The 14552-nt window shown below is 35.0% G+C and overlaps 1 protein-coding gene across 2 annotated transcripts in view; it reads left to right on the top strand.

Annotated features, from left to right (window-relative positions):
• Positions 1-14552, top strand: part of LRCH2 (leucine rich repeats and calponin homology domain containing 2) — a 47715-nt gene that overhangs the window by 13392 nt on the left and 19771 nt on the right. For both annotated transcript variants that reach the window (XM_059824436.1, XM_059824437.1), the window contains exons 2-11: positions 5306-5450; positions 8019-8145; positions 10163-10268; positions 10366-10502; positions 10731-10864; positions 12305-12392; positions 13520-13631; positions 13947-14044; positions 14137-14204; positions 14441-14545. In XM_059824436.1, coding sequence (XP_059680419.1) covers positions 5306-5450; positions 8019-8145; positions 10163-10268; positions 10366-10502; positions 10731-10864; positions 12305-12392; positions 13520-13631; positions 13947-14044; positions 14137-14204; positions 14441-14545 — 1120 coding nt within the window. The remainder of the gene's footprint in view (positions 1-5305; positions 5451-8018; positions 8146-10162; positions 10269-10365; positions 10503-10730; positions 10865-12304; positions 12393-13519; positions 13632-13946; positions 14045-14136; positions 14205-14440; positions 14546-14552) is intronic.

The raw sequence follows: 14552 nt of genomic DNA on the forward strand, positions 1-14552 counted from the left end.
ACATGCATCTGTGCTTTATGCTTAATCTTAAATGCTTGGCAGCTTGGATTTAACTTTCCTTCCTCCTCCTTAGGGAGGCAGGGAAATGCATCCATTTACTGGCTGATTCCTTTAAATTATTTTGACATTTCAGCATCTGGAATATTTCTGTGCAACAGAACTTAATTTCTTAAATTTTGTATTCTGTCTTCTGTTCCTTGAGTGCTGTGGTACAAATAATGCCCACCATTTACCATGGTTGGTGGTGAAATTAAATGTGTTTGAAGTCTAATGTCCTTACTTGTGGGGGAAGGTGACGCATTAGTAAAGCCTTAGTCTTGTCTGTGTCGCTGATACCACACTTGGAACTCCATCAGATGGAATGCAAATCTGATAATTTTCTCTTTATAGGACCCTCCTCAAGGAGGGAGATTTGGCTTTGTGTTTGAGATGGGAGAAAAAGAAATACGGGATACTCGTGTAACGGGATACTCGTGTAACAGAAGAATAGTTGGTAGAACATGTGGTCATAAGGTGGTTTTAGAGCGTTACACTAAGAACAAATGTTTGCCTGCCTGTATTTCTTCAGTATCATTGGCCTGTCAAGTGAATTAATAATCACTGTGTGAAATATAATTAAACTGACAGGGTTTTCTTAATGCTGTTATTGTTCAGTATAAATTTTAACCATCACAGGATTTGAATTAGAAGGTGACTTGAGTGTTTTGTTGACATGGAAAACTTCTGCTTCCTGGAATCACCATATGCAGTGTTTGAGACTCTTTCTTTTTTCTTCCTCAGAATCATCTTGCATCTGACAGACTAATAAATTTTATCCATGTTCTGTGTGTTGATCTCAGATTTGTGTTTAGATCAGCTGAAAGTGTATCTTTAGGATCAGGTCTGAACAGTTTTCATTTTATACATTCATTGACTTCTGTAGGACTAATTATATAGTTACTGTTGTGCTTAGATGTTTTTTGGCTTAGACTCAGCTAAAGCATTACTAGAAAAACTGGCTAGGAAAATCTGTAAGTATAACAAGTTAGGAGAGCAGATCTGGGTTTTGCACTGGGGCTGGTTGTTGGTTTTTTCAGTCTAGTTTCTAAATAAAATTTTGGAACACTTTGAGCAAGCAAAAATTCAATACTGGTATTATGGATCAGCATATTTTTATGCAAAATGTTGTAACATCAAGAAGAGGTTCAAGTTTAAATTTCCCAGCTGAGCCTTCTATTTCAAGTGCAACGTGTAGTGCATACAAAGTGTGAATATAAAAATGATTGTACTGGATCAAATAAAAGGCCAGTCTGTTCTAGCAGCATGCCTCTGATAGTAAGCAGTAATGAATGCTTAAGAAAAAGTGCAAAAACAAGGCAAACATGATGTTAATGCTATTTGACTACCTTACTGCACACTGCTGTAACCTGACAGCTTGAGCTTTTTGTTTTTCCTTTTGATCATGGCTTAAATTTATACAGGATACCTTCTTACTTCTAATAGTTTTGCCTCCAAATTCTGACTGATTTCCTAAACTTCTTTACTTTAAACTTTTAATATATTTTCTTTTAATTGTTGTCTTAGAGTCAGTTTTCTGTTAAAAAGAAACTACACTGCAACCAACTACTTCATATTATTGTAGTTCCTCTTTTAAATTTAACCTTAGTAATGGTGTACTTCTCACTTTTATTGTTTCTGTAGAGATAGTGAATTGAAATAGCGTGTGATTCATAAGCAGTCATGGATAGTGTCTTCTAGTTAGTCTTCACATAACACCCCTGATTTAGAGTTTTCCAGTATAAACTGGTTAAGCAAAGAATTCCTATAATCACACTTCTAGAGGAGTTGTCATTTTAAATCATCTGCGGTTCTGCATTTAGCAGCTTTCCTTGCTTCTTCAGTCTATTAACCCTTACAAAACCATTCTCATTTTAAGTGCCAGCAATGTGCTTCCATTTTGATTGAGATAAGTCTATCTTGTTTATAGAGGGACATTCTATTCCAGAAGTTTCCTCCTTTTTTCTTGCAATATTTCCTCAGCCATACATTGGGTTATTAGTCTTCAAAAGGTACCTAAATTGCCTAAGCTTCACATCTACATTTTATTTAGCATAATAGATTAACTCATCTTATGAATTTTTTGCTCGTTGTGAAAACATTTCTGGTGTAGAAGTCATTTTTCAGTTTGGATTAAGAATAGCTTGTTTTTAAAAAGCCATAAGTACATTTCATATATGAATGTTGTGGAAAACTGTATACACTTGAATCTTTCTCTTTAGAAAGATCTGAACCCCTGGGGCTATTCTAATACTGTTTTGCAATGAATGAATGAAAAATTGCTTGGAAGGGAAGTCATACTATCTTCCAACTCTTTATTTACCTTTTTTATTTTACTATTGACAGATAATGGGTATCATTTTCTATTTTAATAGGACTTCTGGCTTTCATAATGGAGAAGTGGAATCCTTGCTCCACAGTGCCTTAAGGCATTGTTTTCAGGGCAGTGTTTTTAACAGTAATATACACCAATTTCACGATATTTGTATATTTTCTTCTAATGTGAACTGGTATGGTTTTTGTATGAGGGCACACTAAGGGACTTGAACCAGACTGTGCTAATGTGATTTTTTGTCAGGCCAGGCTAGAAACCACAGCTGGTTTTATATTGCCTGTTGAGTACTACAGTCCTGATCCACTCATTGTCCAGAGCAGAGAGTTTGTGCACATTATAGTTGTTGTCTGGCTCACCTCTGGGTTTTATTTCTGCAGAAGAAACGGCGAAGCTGTGTTTTAACCCGTGTCTTTCCAAGGCATGTGGTTGGGCTATGGCTGGATGCAGGTACAGCAGCAGAATTTTCATGGTGCTCCTGAATTTTCCAGTTCAGATATAACCTACAGTACTGCTCTTTGGATCAGTGGCAGTAGGGTAGGATTCTGTCATTTGTATTTTATGGACTAGATCTTTGTACTAGCCTTCAGTTATCTTTCCATCTGCTGATAAAACAAAATCAGGAAGAGCTTTAGAGCTGATTTCTTCAGAATGGGATTGTATCAAAGACTGTCTGTTCATCATGTGGTGGAGGTTGTAGAACTGTGCTGGCAATAAAACTGTGCATCTTTTCTGTACACAGTTATCCCACTCTGCTGAGTATTAGAATGAGAGCCTTTGTTTACCCTAAAAAGGGTTTTGCAAAAAATTCTTTTACGTGAAAGCTGCCATTTTTGTGTAAAGTTTTAAAAATTGATGCAGTGGAAAATAGAAAACAAACCTCATTATTATGAAAACTTTCTCAAGCTATGCTAAGTTTTTTTTTTTAATAGGCTTTTTAGTTTTAGTTGGGATGTTTCATTTTGGTTAACTTTATTCCATTTTTCATTCACTTCATTAAGAATGCCAGTCCTGCAGTATAAATCTTCCTCTTTTTGCTGCTTACAGCTAGAGTTTGCAGAATTCAGTGTCAGCAGTGGATGCCCTGATCTACAGGAAGGCTTTGTGATGCTTTAGCTTGAGAATGTTTCTTAGAAATGATGTAACGATGGAGTGACAGCCAGTTAGCTCACAAATTTCACATATTGTAGACTTCAGGAAGCAAAGTTGAGGCTACTGCCAAAAATAACGCCACTGGAAGGTGATGTTCCATTGTACCAGTCCATTTTATTTGATAGGCATCTGCAGCACACTGTGTGGATGGCCTTCTCCACTGCTAGGCACACCGATGACTTGCATTCAGCCTGTTGTGTACCAGCATCACATGTTCTTCTCTGCAAAGCTATCTTCTACCTTTTTGTCCTCCAGCCCACACCAGTGTGAGGAGTTATTCTGCCACAGGTGCATGTCTCTGCATTTGCCTTTATCAAACTGGATGGGGTCATTTGCCAGGTGAGGTCACTCTGGCTGGCATCCCATCCCTCCAGCATGTGAGTTGCCTCTTCACTCCCTCCAACTTGGTGTTGTCCGTGCACTTCCTGAGGGCACATTCTACCCTGTTTTCCAGGTTGTTGATGAAGATAAGAAACAATATTGATTCCTGTGTTGGCCCTGAGAAATGCTGCTCATAGCTGGTTTGCCAGTTATACTTCAGGCTGTTGAACTCTGTTCTTTGAGCCTGACAGTGACTTTAAGTCACTTTTTCAACCACTTTATAGTTTGTTTTTTCAGTTGAGTGTAGAACAATGTTTGTTCCAATGATAATGTGCTAGGAGCTAAGCAGAAACACAGTTATTTCATGCAAGTGTTTAAAAACTGAGAACTAAAGCCTGAAATAGCAAGGGATCTGTATTGCTTCTTTGTTAAAAGTTTGTTCAGCGTTTCTGAGAAACCACATCCTTTTGAAATATCTTGGATTGGGAACCAGAGTTATTTTCAAAAAAGTAGACAGTCGTTCTCAAGTAGATATCTCTTTCTTCCAAGATAGTTTCATGGACTTTATATGACACAGATTTTGGTAGTTAACTGATAATTTCCATGATTCGTGGGTCACATTTGAATTTTCCGGTCTTTTTAAGGATTTCATATAGTCAGAGATGGTATGCGTTTTTGTGGTGCGCTGGTTTTTCATATTTTCTGCATGCAGATTTGCATAATGCAGTCGTGCATTGTCAAAATAACTCTAGATCAAGTATTATGTTTCCATTGTCAAAGATATCTCCTCTTAAGCTAGGCTAAATTGCATCCTATTTTTATAGCTAATTGCATTTGGCATTGTTTTTTTGCAATATTATTCTCTTTTTAGCTAAGTTATAAATTTGTAACTGGAGAATGTCTCAGTTACTGTGCTTGCAATGAAGAATATTTTTTAGATGAGAATTTTACTTCTTTAGCAAAATAAATATGTAAGCTTTTTTGCAAACTTGGCTTTAGCATTGCAGGTATTTTGTACAATGAAATTAGATTCTAATGTAGCTGTCAAACAGGAAGAGTAATGTTTACTGGATTTGTACCTTGACTTACTGTTGTGCCTAGAATTGGAGGGAAAAAACCCAGCAGTTGCACAGAACAAAGACTGATAGAGGAAGGACAGTCATCATTGATATTCAGTTGCATTTTAAATGTTCTTAATTATGTAGTGGATAATATATTTTTGAATTCCTGTCATTTTTCTATTTTCTGTTATAATTGTGTATCAAAGAATAATCTTTTAATATTTTAAGTCTCTTTTGTGTATTAATTATATGCAGTAGCATCTGGTAAAACTGAATTATTTTACACTTCTTGCAACACCTTAATTTTTAGGAGCATGACAAGAATAACAGTGGGTACTTTTGTCTCCTCTTACTGCAGGGAAATTTTTGACTAAAAAAGGATTTTATTTTTTTTTTCTTCTAGATCTTTCAAAGAACAGATTTACTGAAATTCCTCCTGATGTCTGGCTGTTTGCACCACTGGAGACTTTGAATTTGTACCACAACTGCATCAAATCCATTCCAGAATCTATTAAAAACCTGCAAATGCTTACCTACCTTAACATTAGGTGAGTAATGCATGTTATTTTTGGTCTTTTATGTAACTTACCTCACTGGAGAGGTAGCATTCTACTTCATCAGGTCATTGAGTGCCCTTGTGCCCTCATTTTTGCCCAGGTAGATAAAACTATTCTGTTGTTTATTTGCTTTATCCTTGGTGTTTTAGGGCCAGCAGTTGTTGCTTCCTTTGTGGGAAGGAATTGACTGCATTACGAAATTTGAGTCAGTAAATTTTTGGTAGCTGAGGATAAGAAGAGTTTACAAAGTTTTCTTTGTTTTTAATGTTAGGCAGACAGACAATATTTAGAAGCTACACGTGTAAAAATTTGCTGCCCTCAAGAGGGTAGATTACTCTAGGGCCAGAAGTCCCTATTCATTTTGAACATTATTTACATCCATTGCTGTATTGCTGTTCTTAAACTTGGAAAACATATGATTGGATCTTCTCAGAAGAACAGAAGATTAATATGAGCTCTGGAGGGAGAGGGAATCTAGAAGAACTCTCCCACAAAGAGCTGAGATCCTGTTTTCCACAATATTCCTTGTTTCTTATATTGACTACCTCAAGTCCAAAACAGTCTTCTCAGCTAAGTGCTATTTTTAACGTGAGATTTGGTTCCAGAATTTATTTTGAAAAAACTTTGTGAATTCATCCTTGGGAAAGACAAAAGTACAAAGAAAACCCCCAAGCAAACAAAAAAAGTAGAACAAAAAACCAAAAAGACAAACCACCTCTGTCTCAAAATCTGCAAATATCAGTACTTACAGTGATAATTTAAGAGTAGTCTGTTCTGTGGCAATTCTAAAAAGGAGTAATGATATGATAAAACTCAGTGTTTTCTGAAAGAAATTTGACCTAACTTTCTTCACAGAGCAGCAACAGCCCACTTTTGATGGTAATTGAGGTGCTGAATACAATTCTTTACACAGAAATAAAGTAGCATGTACTTCTGACTGGGCGTTGCTTGTTATTTCAAGAGTTGACTCTTCTAATCTTCCTTTGCCTTACTGTGCTTTGTCTTCATTTTTGTGCTAATGTTTGAGGACTGTTTTCACAAAGCATGAACATGTGGACTACAGCAGTTGAAGAACAGGCTAAAATCCTGGCTTACTAGTTTCGTTATTTTGTTACAGAAGAAAACCACATGATCTCAAATTCTAATTTTGGAATCAGACGACTGAGGAAATGTATTGTGCAATTCATAGTAAAGTAGGCAGATCTTTTTTTTTTTAAAGCCCAACAGAGAGACAAAACAAAAAACAGAGGAAATTTAAGTGATGCAGAGAATGACTGTTTCTATGCCACGTTTTTATAATAAATTAAAAAAGTTTACTAGCACATTATATTTTTGTTTCTCATGATCTCCAACCAAAAAAGCCTGTTATATCTGCCTGAAATACGACATAAAAAAAGAGACTTACTGCATACCTATATCCAAAACTTATTTGTATTGTTCACTTAGAATTAACAGAATAAATACATTAATGTATTTGTGGTTCGTTTTAGAGGTGTAGGAGCTAGTGATAGAAGTTTATTTTGATTTTTTGGTGTTAAAATTGCAGTACTTCTTTGAAGCTGAAATGTTGCAAGGACATAAATTTTTGTTGGTTGTGCAGCCCTATAAACTGTAGTCATGGAGCTTTAAATATGAAAACAGTGCTCTGATGCATACCAATTGAATAGTAAAACTTCTGAGTTATTCTTAATACAGTGTGAACACAAGTGTCAACACTTAAAAGGTTTGGGTTTTTTTTTCAAAATAGAACTTTTGGCCTCTATGCAGTTCTACTTAAAGCAACAGCAGTTACTGAAATTTTTTTACTTTTATGTATGAAAGGAATTGCTTTCATACCACATGTGAACAAACTGGTTTTCCAATGGCTTTTTTAAATGTACAAGTACCTTATTAGAAAATTTCTATGTGTTTCTGGCAGTGACAGTCTGCAGTTGGTAGTTTTTCCAATATGGATTTAAATCAAATTGGCAGTAACAGTATGTTTCTCGTGTACAAAGCAGACATATGTGCATGCAGTTGGAAGATGATGTATACAAAAGAAATCAATTTTAATTAAAACTTACCTTCCAGGCTATTGCTCAGTAAAGTAATAAATAGATGTTAAGGGTGTTTTGTGGTGGCTCAGGAATGACATGACCACATGACAGGAGATGCAATGGCCTTCTATAAAGTTCCGGTTTGCTGAGAACATTAACTTTATATTGGTAGACCTGCAAATCAGGTGGTCCTTCTGAAGGTATCGGAAAGCAGAATAAAAGCAAACATCAAACATATTTCTTTTAACAGATTTTTCTGTACATTTTAGTGTTTGATTCAGTCATAGTACATACTCATTTCATCAAGAGAATAGGGACCTAAAATTCACATATCTGAGGGAGGCTTTATCTGGTAAGGAATTAATGATAGAGATTGTAGCTTAAATTTAGATGAAGTTGTAACAGGTGGAGAATATTTTCTGGAATAGGAGAAAAGTTGTATAATGTGCATCTCGGACTCCCTGTCAGGCTTAAAAAGAAGATTATAATCTAGTCTTGCTTGTTCATTTTTCTTTCTTTGAAGTCGAAATCTTTTATCAACGTTGCCAAAATACCTGTTTGATCTTCCACTTAAAGTTCTGGTTGTCAGTAATAATAAGCTGGTCTCCATTCCAGAAGAAATTGGAAAGTTGAGAGATCTAATGGAGTTGGTAAGTAGAATTGTGAACCATTTTACTACGTAAACTTAAACTATAAGCAGTTTATTTACAGTATAAGAAAAATACAAATTAATAATTTTTTTAAATATAGAACTACAAAATGTAGATTCAGTTACTGCTTTTTCTTAGTGTTTGAGCTTAAATTACAGGTGTAATATATTGTAGAGTTTCAAAAATGGTGTTAAACACAAATCAGTATGCTGGGTTAACTAAAGGTTAAGGGGTTCCTAAATAAAATTGCTCTTCAGGTTATTTCATTTGAGTCCCTCACTTGTATATTGTTAAAAATGGTGAATTTTTTTGTTTACCTTCCTTACAGTAATCATAATTCTATTTTTTTTCTTCTATGTTATTAGGAATCTTCCAGCTGAAGAGTTCATCTCTATTTACTCTGTACTCTTACACAAGTTATGCAATTCAGTCATTGTTGTCTTGTTCCATGGGTTTTTGTTTTGTTTTTTTCCATTTCTGCTATTCCTTTATTTTGATTGGGGTGAATAGAATGATGTGCAATATTCACAGTTTATGTGTCTGTGCAACATGATTTTATCCTATGGCATACTAAAGTTTTGTGCTTTGTCATCCATTATTTTCTCTATATTTCTTAATATTCTGGGCTTTTCTGATCATTACTCCGTGTTAAGCTCATGTATTTTGGAGAACTATGCTCATTTTTCTTTCGTCATTGCAAGCAATCCTTATCCTGTTCACAGAGTGTGTATGCCCTGGAGATTTCTTTTAACATGACCTAATTTCTGAGCTATAAATCAACATTCTTCTTTTAATTTACAAGTAATATGAGATATTCTGAATGTTTGTGAGGCTTTCCTAGTGTCCTCTACTCTTTGGTGAGAAATTCTTTATGCTTACTTCAATGTCCTAGGATTTCAAGGTGGGATCACTGCGATTGCTTACAAGAAGTGAATGTTTTTCAGAATTGCAGTTGGGGTATTTTTGGCTTATTTTTCAAAATTGTCAAACCTAGACTGCATGCTTGATGATGCAGATTAAGGACATACTAGAGAGTTTCATTCCAGTACCTGCGTTATATCTGTTTAGAACATAAGTAATATATATACATTAAAAAAGTTGACAACAAAGCCACACGCTAGAAAGATCCTTTTAGGAAGGGAATCCCATCTTAAATTTGGTGATGTGGACAGAGAATAACTTGCAATAGATACGCAACAGTTGATCCCAAGCAGCCTGTACTTTCTGAGATGTCCAGCTATGTGCAGACGTCGTGGTTGCCAATAGTAGATGATTAGCGCCTCAGCTGAAGCTCTGGAAGTGTGTAGTGGAGAACGGAGGCTGAATTCATCTGGTTAAGTCCTGGCTTTTGGTTACTGACTCAGCTTGCCTTTAAAATCAGCTTCCACTTTTTCATCAGGTAGATATCTATCATTGTAAACTAGTCTCTGAAGTCAATTTTATTGAATCAGAAATGAAAAAGGTTAGAAACGGTCATATCAATGTGATTGTTGACTCAGTCTGGGCTACATCAATGTTAAATTAGTGGCAGAAATAGCTGTAGTCTGTGTTCACTTGGTGCAGCTTTGTCACCCTCTAGTGCTTGTATCCAAAAAGTTGGTGAGCCTGCTATTGCTCTTTGTAATTTTTAGTTGCATGGATTGATTCAAGGTTTTTCAAGGAGGAAGAAATTCTATAAAAGGAGCAGAATGCAAATCACTTGCCAGCAGTAGCACAAGAAGTTTTTAACTGATAGGGGAACTACACTAGGAACACCTGATTCCTAGGCTACAGTTTTAATCTCAAAACCAGTCTTTCATCATTCATTGGTTTAGCATTTTGAATTGAGTTTTTGAAACATGAATCACTAAATACTGAAGAAACAGCAAGATCTGTTATGGTACTTCTTCCCTTTGTGGAAAAAAACAAGAAAGATAGGATTTCTTTTTTTTATGGTTTGCTTTATAGTAGTTTTTGATAGCAGTTTGTTTAATTTCATTGAAGATGTTAAGTTAATTTATTAATTATATCTTATTAGGATATTAGCTGCAATGAACTTCAGGTTCTTCCCCAGCAGATAGGAAAATTGCAGTCACTTAGAGAATTAAACATAAGAAGAAATAATCTCCATATGTTGCCAGATGGTAAGCTACTAGTCTTCATTTCTTTTATGCAGGTAAATTAGGTAAAGTGTTAAGGAGATATCTGATTCTTTTTGTTTGTTTGTTTCCCCCAATGCAGAATTAGGAGACCTTCCCTTGGTAAAGCTGGATTTTTCTTGTAATAAAATTACAGAAATTCCAATTTGTTACAGAAAGTTACGTCACTTACAAGTTATAGTTTTGGATAACAATCCAATGCAGATACCACCAGCACAGGTTAGTATTAAAGCATTCTAGTTCAGAAATTTGCATTAGGATCTTAAGAAAGAGGAAGCTGTTCTAAGTTATACCAGTCAGGTTTTCATGTTTTTTTTTAGCTGTATTTCTCTTAGTGGGAAGTTGCGGATACAAACTCGGTGTAGAAAGTATCTGTTGGGGAGCATTTTTGAAAGACAGGCGGTGTAATGAAGATTTTTTTTTTGTTGTTCGTGTGTTTCCCAACAGATATGTTTAAAGGGTAAAGTACATATATTTAAATTCCTCAGCATTCAGGCGTGCCTCAGAGTAGATAAAAAACCAGATTCTTTGGATCTTCCGTCATTAGGTAAACGAATCCCCTCCCAGCCACTCACAGACAGGTGAGTAGTGGGGTTTTTGTTTTATTTTACTTTAGCATTTGCTATGAAGTGATCTGTTTATTACAGATAATAGCTGTAATTTCAATACTTAAATTGTTCTTTATTTAGGAGTCATGGTATTTATTTTTTTAAGGTCGTGTTACTGGAAGCTTAATTAGCTCATATGAGTTGTTATGAAAAACTTTCATTGTACTCACTAAAGATTTGGAAATCAGAGCAAAGATGTATTTTAAATTTATTTATTGGAAAAACTCAGCTATTTATTTCCCAAACAGATATGTCAAAACAGTAGATGAGAAATTCCCATATATGTCCTGAATATAGAGTTAGTCTGTTGGATGAAAAGTCTGCTTCCCACATATATATATTTTAAGGGAAACTAACTTAAACATCAGTGGAATACCATGAATTTTTTTATTAGATTAGTTGAAGTCAAAAAGTGCAGAATATTCTGTTGGACTTCTGTACTGAGTACCTCTTGAGTAATTAAATGGGAATGCTTTCGTATTTTCTGTCATCGGTTGGCTTTGCCATTGGAAACAACATGGAACAATATTCTCTTTTTGCCTATTTTCTTAAAATGTCACATGCAACTTTTGCCTCTGTGTTCAAGGTTGAAGTAAAGATGAAAGTTATGAATAAAGCTTACACAGAACCATCTGAACTATCAGATTCAGTCCATGGTCATGGTCTCAAGCAACTGTGCCATAGGGAATTAATCCACAGTGTCTGTAGATTGCTTCTAAATGCTCCTAAAAACTGTGTTTATAACTGCTCCCCAAAAGCCTCCACTGAACTTAAGGCCTACAACTAAAATGTATTGCAAAGGAACAAGGTCATGGGTATTACCATTGTACATCGTGTTTGTAGTAGTGAGAACTTGTTTAAACAAACTTTCCACATAATCTTATGATGTAAACCAAGCTCCAGTGCACAGTTGGAAGACACATCCTGCTGATGCTGCCTATTCTATGTCTTTTGAAAGGCATAAATTTAGAGGAAATATTTCATAGATATTCAGGCAGAGTTAAACCATTACAATATGACAGTCTGTTAGGGAATGTATATTTGCTACTAGTAGAAAACTATGACTGCCAATAGAATTCAAGGAGTTGCAGTTTTTCAGAGGAAACCTTCTTTTCTGAAGACTGTATTTCTGAATGAAATAAAACAATCCTAAAATTGCACAGATACAGAGAGAGTACCCTAATTGATCGTTTCCACTTTAACTTTGCTTTGATACTTTTTTCTTGAACAACTTTTGTAGGAGATTAAGAATTTGTCCTCTGCACATGGGGCATTGTGCAAAAATTCTGTATCGGCAACTGTAGATGAGTATAGAGAATATTTTTAAAAGGATGTTTATTTTCTTTTAGAAAAGTGAAGCTACTGTTTCTTTCATTCCTGTATGGGTTTTTGTGTGTTGTTTTTTTAATGCAGCATGGAGGACTTTTATCCCAATAAAAATCATGGACCAGACTCTGGCATTGGAAGTGATAATGGGGATAAAAGGTTGTCCACAACAGAAGTGAGTATTTTTCACTGTTGAATTTTTGTAGTTTCTGTTTTTTAGAATTTTTTTCCTTTGTATTTTGTATCATATGAGAGATACTTAACTAAGTTGCATTTAACATTCTTTGAATATCTGTACAGTTGAGTTTAAACCATTAGACTGCCAGTATCAGGCACAAATTATTTACATATTGTTTTAACTTTTCTGGTTAAGGTTCATTCCAGTCCAAATTTCATACATTTTAAAACTGAATTCTGACCTAAGGAATTGTTTGTATCTTCTGATGTGTGAAGTGGATAATAATTTTTCTACACAAAGGACAAAATTTATTTGAAACTTGTTTTTGTTATTAATGAAATGAATGTTCTTAAGAAAATGAGTTTATTTGGACTGAACTTCAGACTGTTGGATATATATATACACATATATATACATATTGGATATATACATATACAACTTGGACTGTTGTATATGTTAGTAATCCTCATTGTTGTTTAAATTTTAATAAACTTCCGGATGATCTGCTAGGTTTAAAGCGATGAACAAAAATCCCTTCAAGTTATCTGTGTAACTGTAGAAATTTAGATTAAGGAGCTGTAATTAATAACAGTCAAAGCTGAGTAGCATACAACAAAAGATTTTTGAAACTTAGAGAATTATTACAAATGCAGTGATTGTTAGTGGGAAAACTGTATAACAAGGAGTATTACTAGTTGGAGTTTTTTTAAGAAAATTCCAAAGAATTAGAAGTAAAACTGTGATTTATTTTCCTTTTTTTTTTTAGTGATCTAACAAAGGTCAAAGTAGTTAGAGGCTTTAGATAAGAAAGTACCTAAGTACAGTTTTCTTAGTCCACTGATCGGGGCTGGACTGGACCTCTTTGAACAAAATACTGTATTTCAGTATAATATACTTAATAGTTGTCTGTCACTCCCTAAACTATGATTTTTCTTAAACCCCCTTCCCACCCTTGCATAAAAAACCCCACCCACAAAAAAAACCTCACCTGACTTGATGTTGTTTTCTCTGTCCTAAGAGCCATCCCTCACGATAGGGTCAGTTGCTCTATAATTTGTGAGTTCTTACATATAAATTATTATATGATTTGCTAAGTTCTGTATTAAACGTGACTGTCTTTGCAGCCATCTGATGATGATACAATCAGCCTTCACTCCCAGGTGTCAGAATCAACAAGGGACCAGACATTAAGGAATGACAATCATGTAATGGGAAGTAAACTCGATCCACAGAAAGGTAATAGCTGTTGTGCATCTGTCATTTTAGGTAACAAATACTTTTCCTTAGATAAACTAATATCATAAAATTGCACAAAATTCTATGATTACATGTTGGCATTGTATTTTCATCATTTCAGAAAACAATGTAATAATCACAAATAGACAAGGCCAGAAAGAAAGAAAAAAGATTATTTGTAGCTCAAGAAGGCATGATTTTATTGTTTTATCATTATCTGACATTTTTCATAAGTACTTATCTCTCTCAGCAATAACATTTGGTTGAGAGAACTGTTTAATATAATCTTTTCCATTCTTCATCAATCCTCACTAGACCAGGAGGTGTATGATTACATTGATCCGAATGCAGAAGAGGGAGCTGTTCCTGAGCAAGGAGATGTACAGATTGGACCATTGCTGTCTTACATCAAGGTAGCATAGCTTGACAAAAGAACTGTTCAGCAGGCTTGCTTTTTCTTTTTTTTTTAATTCAAGTCTTAAGTTTATCTTTCATTCCATGTAAGGAACGGGGAAAACATCTGGAGAAACCTCAGAAAATAGAACAGAATGAGGACTCGGGAGATGAAAAAAGGTAAATCTTCTTGATCTTTTTTTGGGAAGGTTTTACTGACAGTGGGGGGTGAGGGTGGTTTTGTGTTAAGCTCCTTGCATATGGAGGCAAGAAGTCTCATATTAAACACAGAGTGCTCCTTCTTGGACAGAAAATAAGCTTATAGGAAGTGCTTCTTAGTTTTTGTCCAATAATGCAGCCATTTCTGTGTCTTGCTTTACTGAAGTCAGGCAAGTCACTAATGTTTAATTTTTCAGACTTCAGAAAGAACAGCTGCTGGCTGAAGATGATGATGAACTCAAAGAAGTGACTGACTTGAGAAAAATAGCAGCTCAGTTACTGCAGCAAGAACAAAAACACAGGTATTAC

Source organism: Gavia stellata, chromosome 14 (assembly GCF_030936135.1).
Source record: "Gavia stellata isolate bGavSte3 chromosome 14, bGavSte3.hap2, whole genome shotgun sequence".
NCBI classification, from domain to species: Eukaryota; Metazoa; Chordata; class Aves; order Gaviiformes; family Gaviidae; genus Gavia; species Gavia stellata.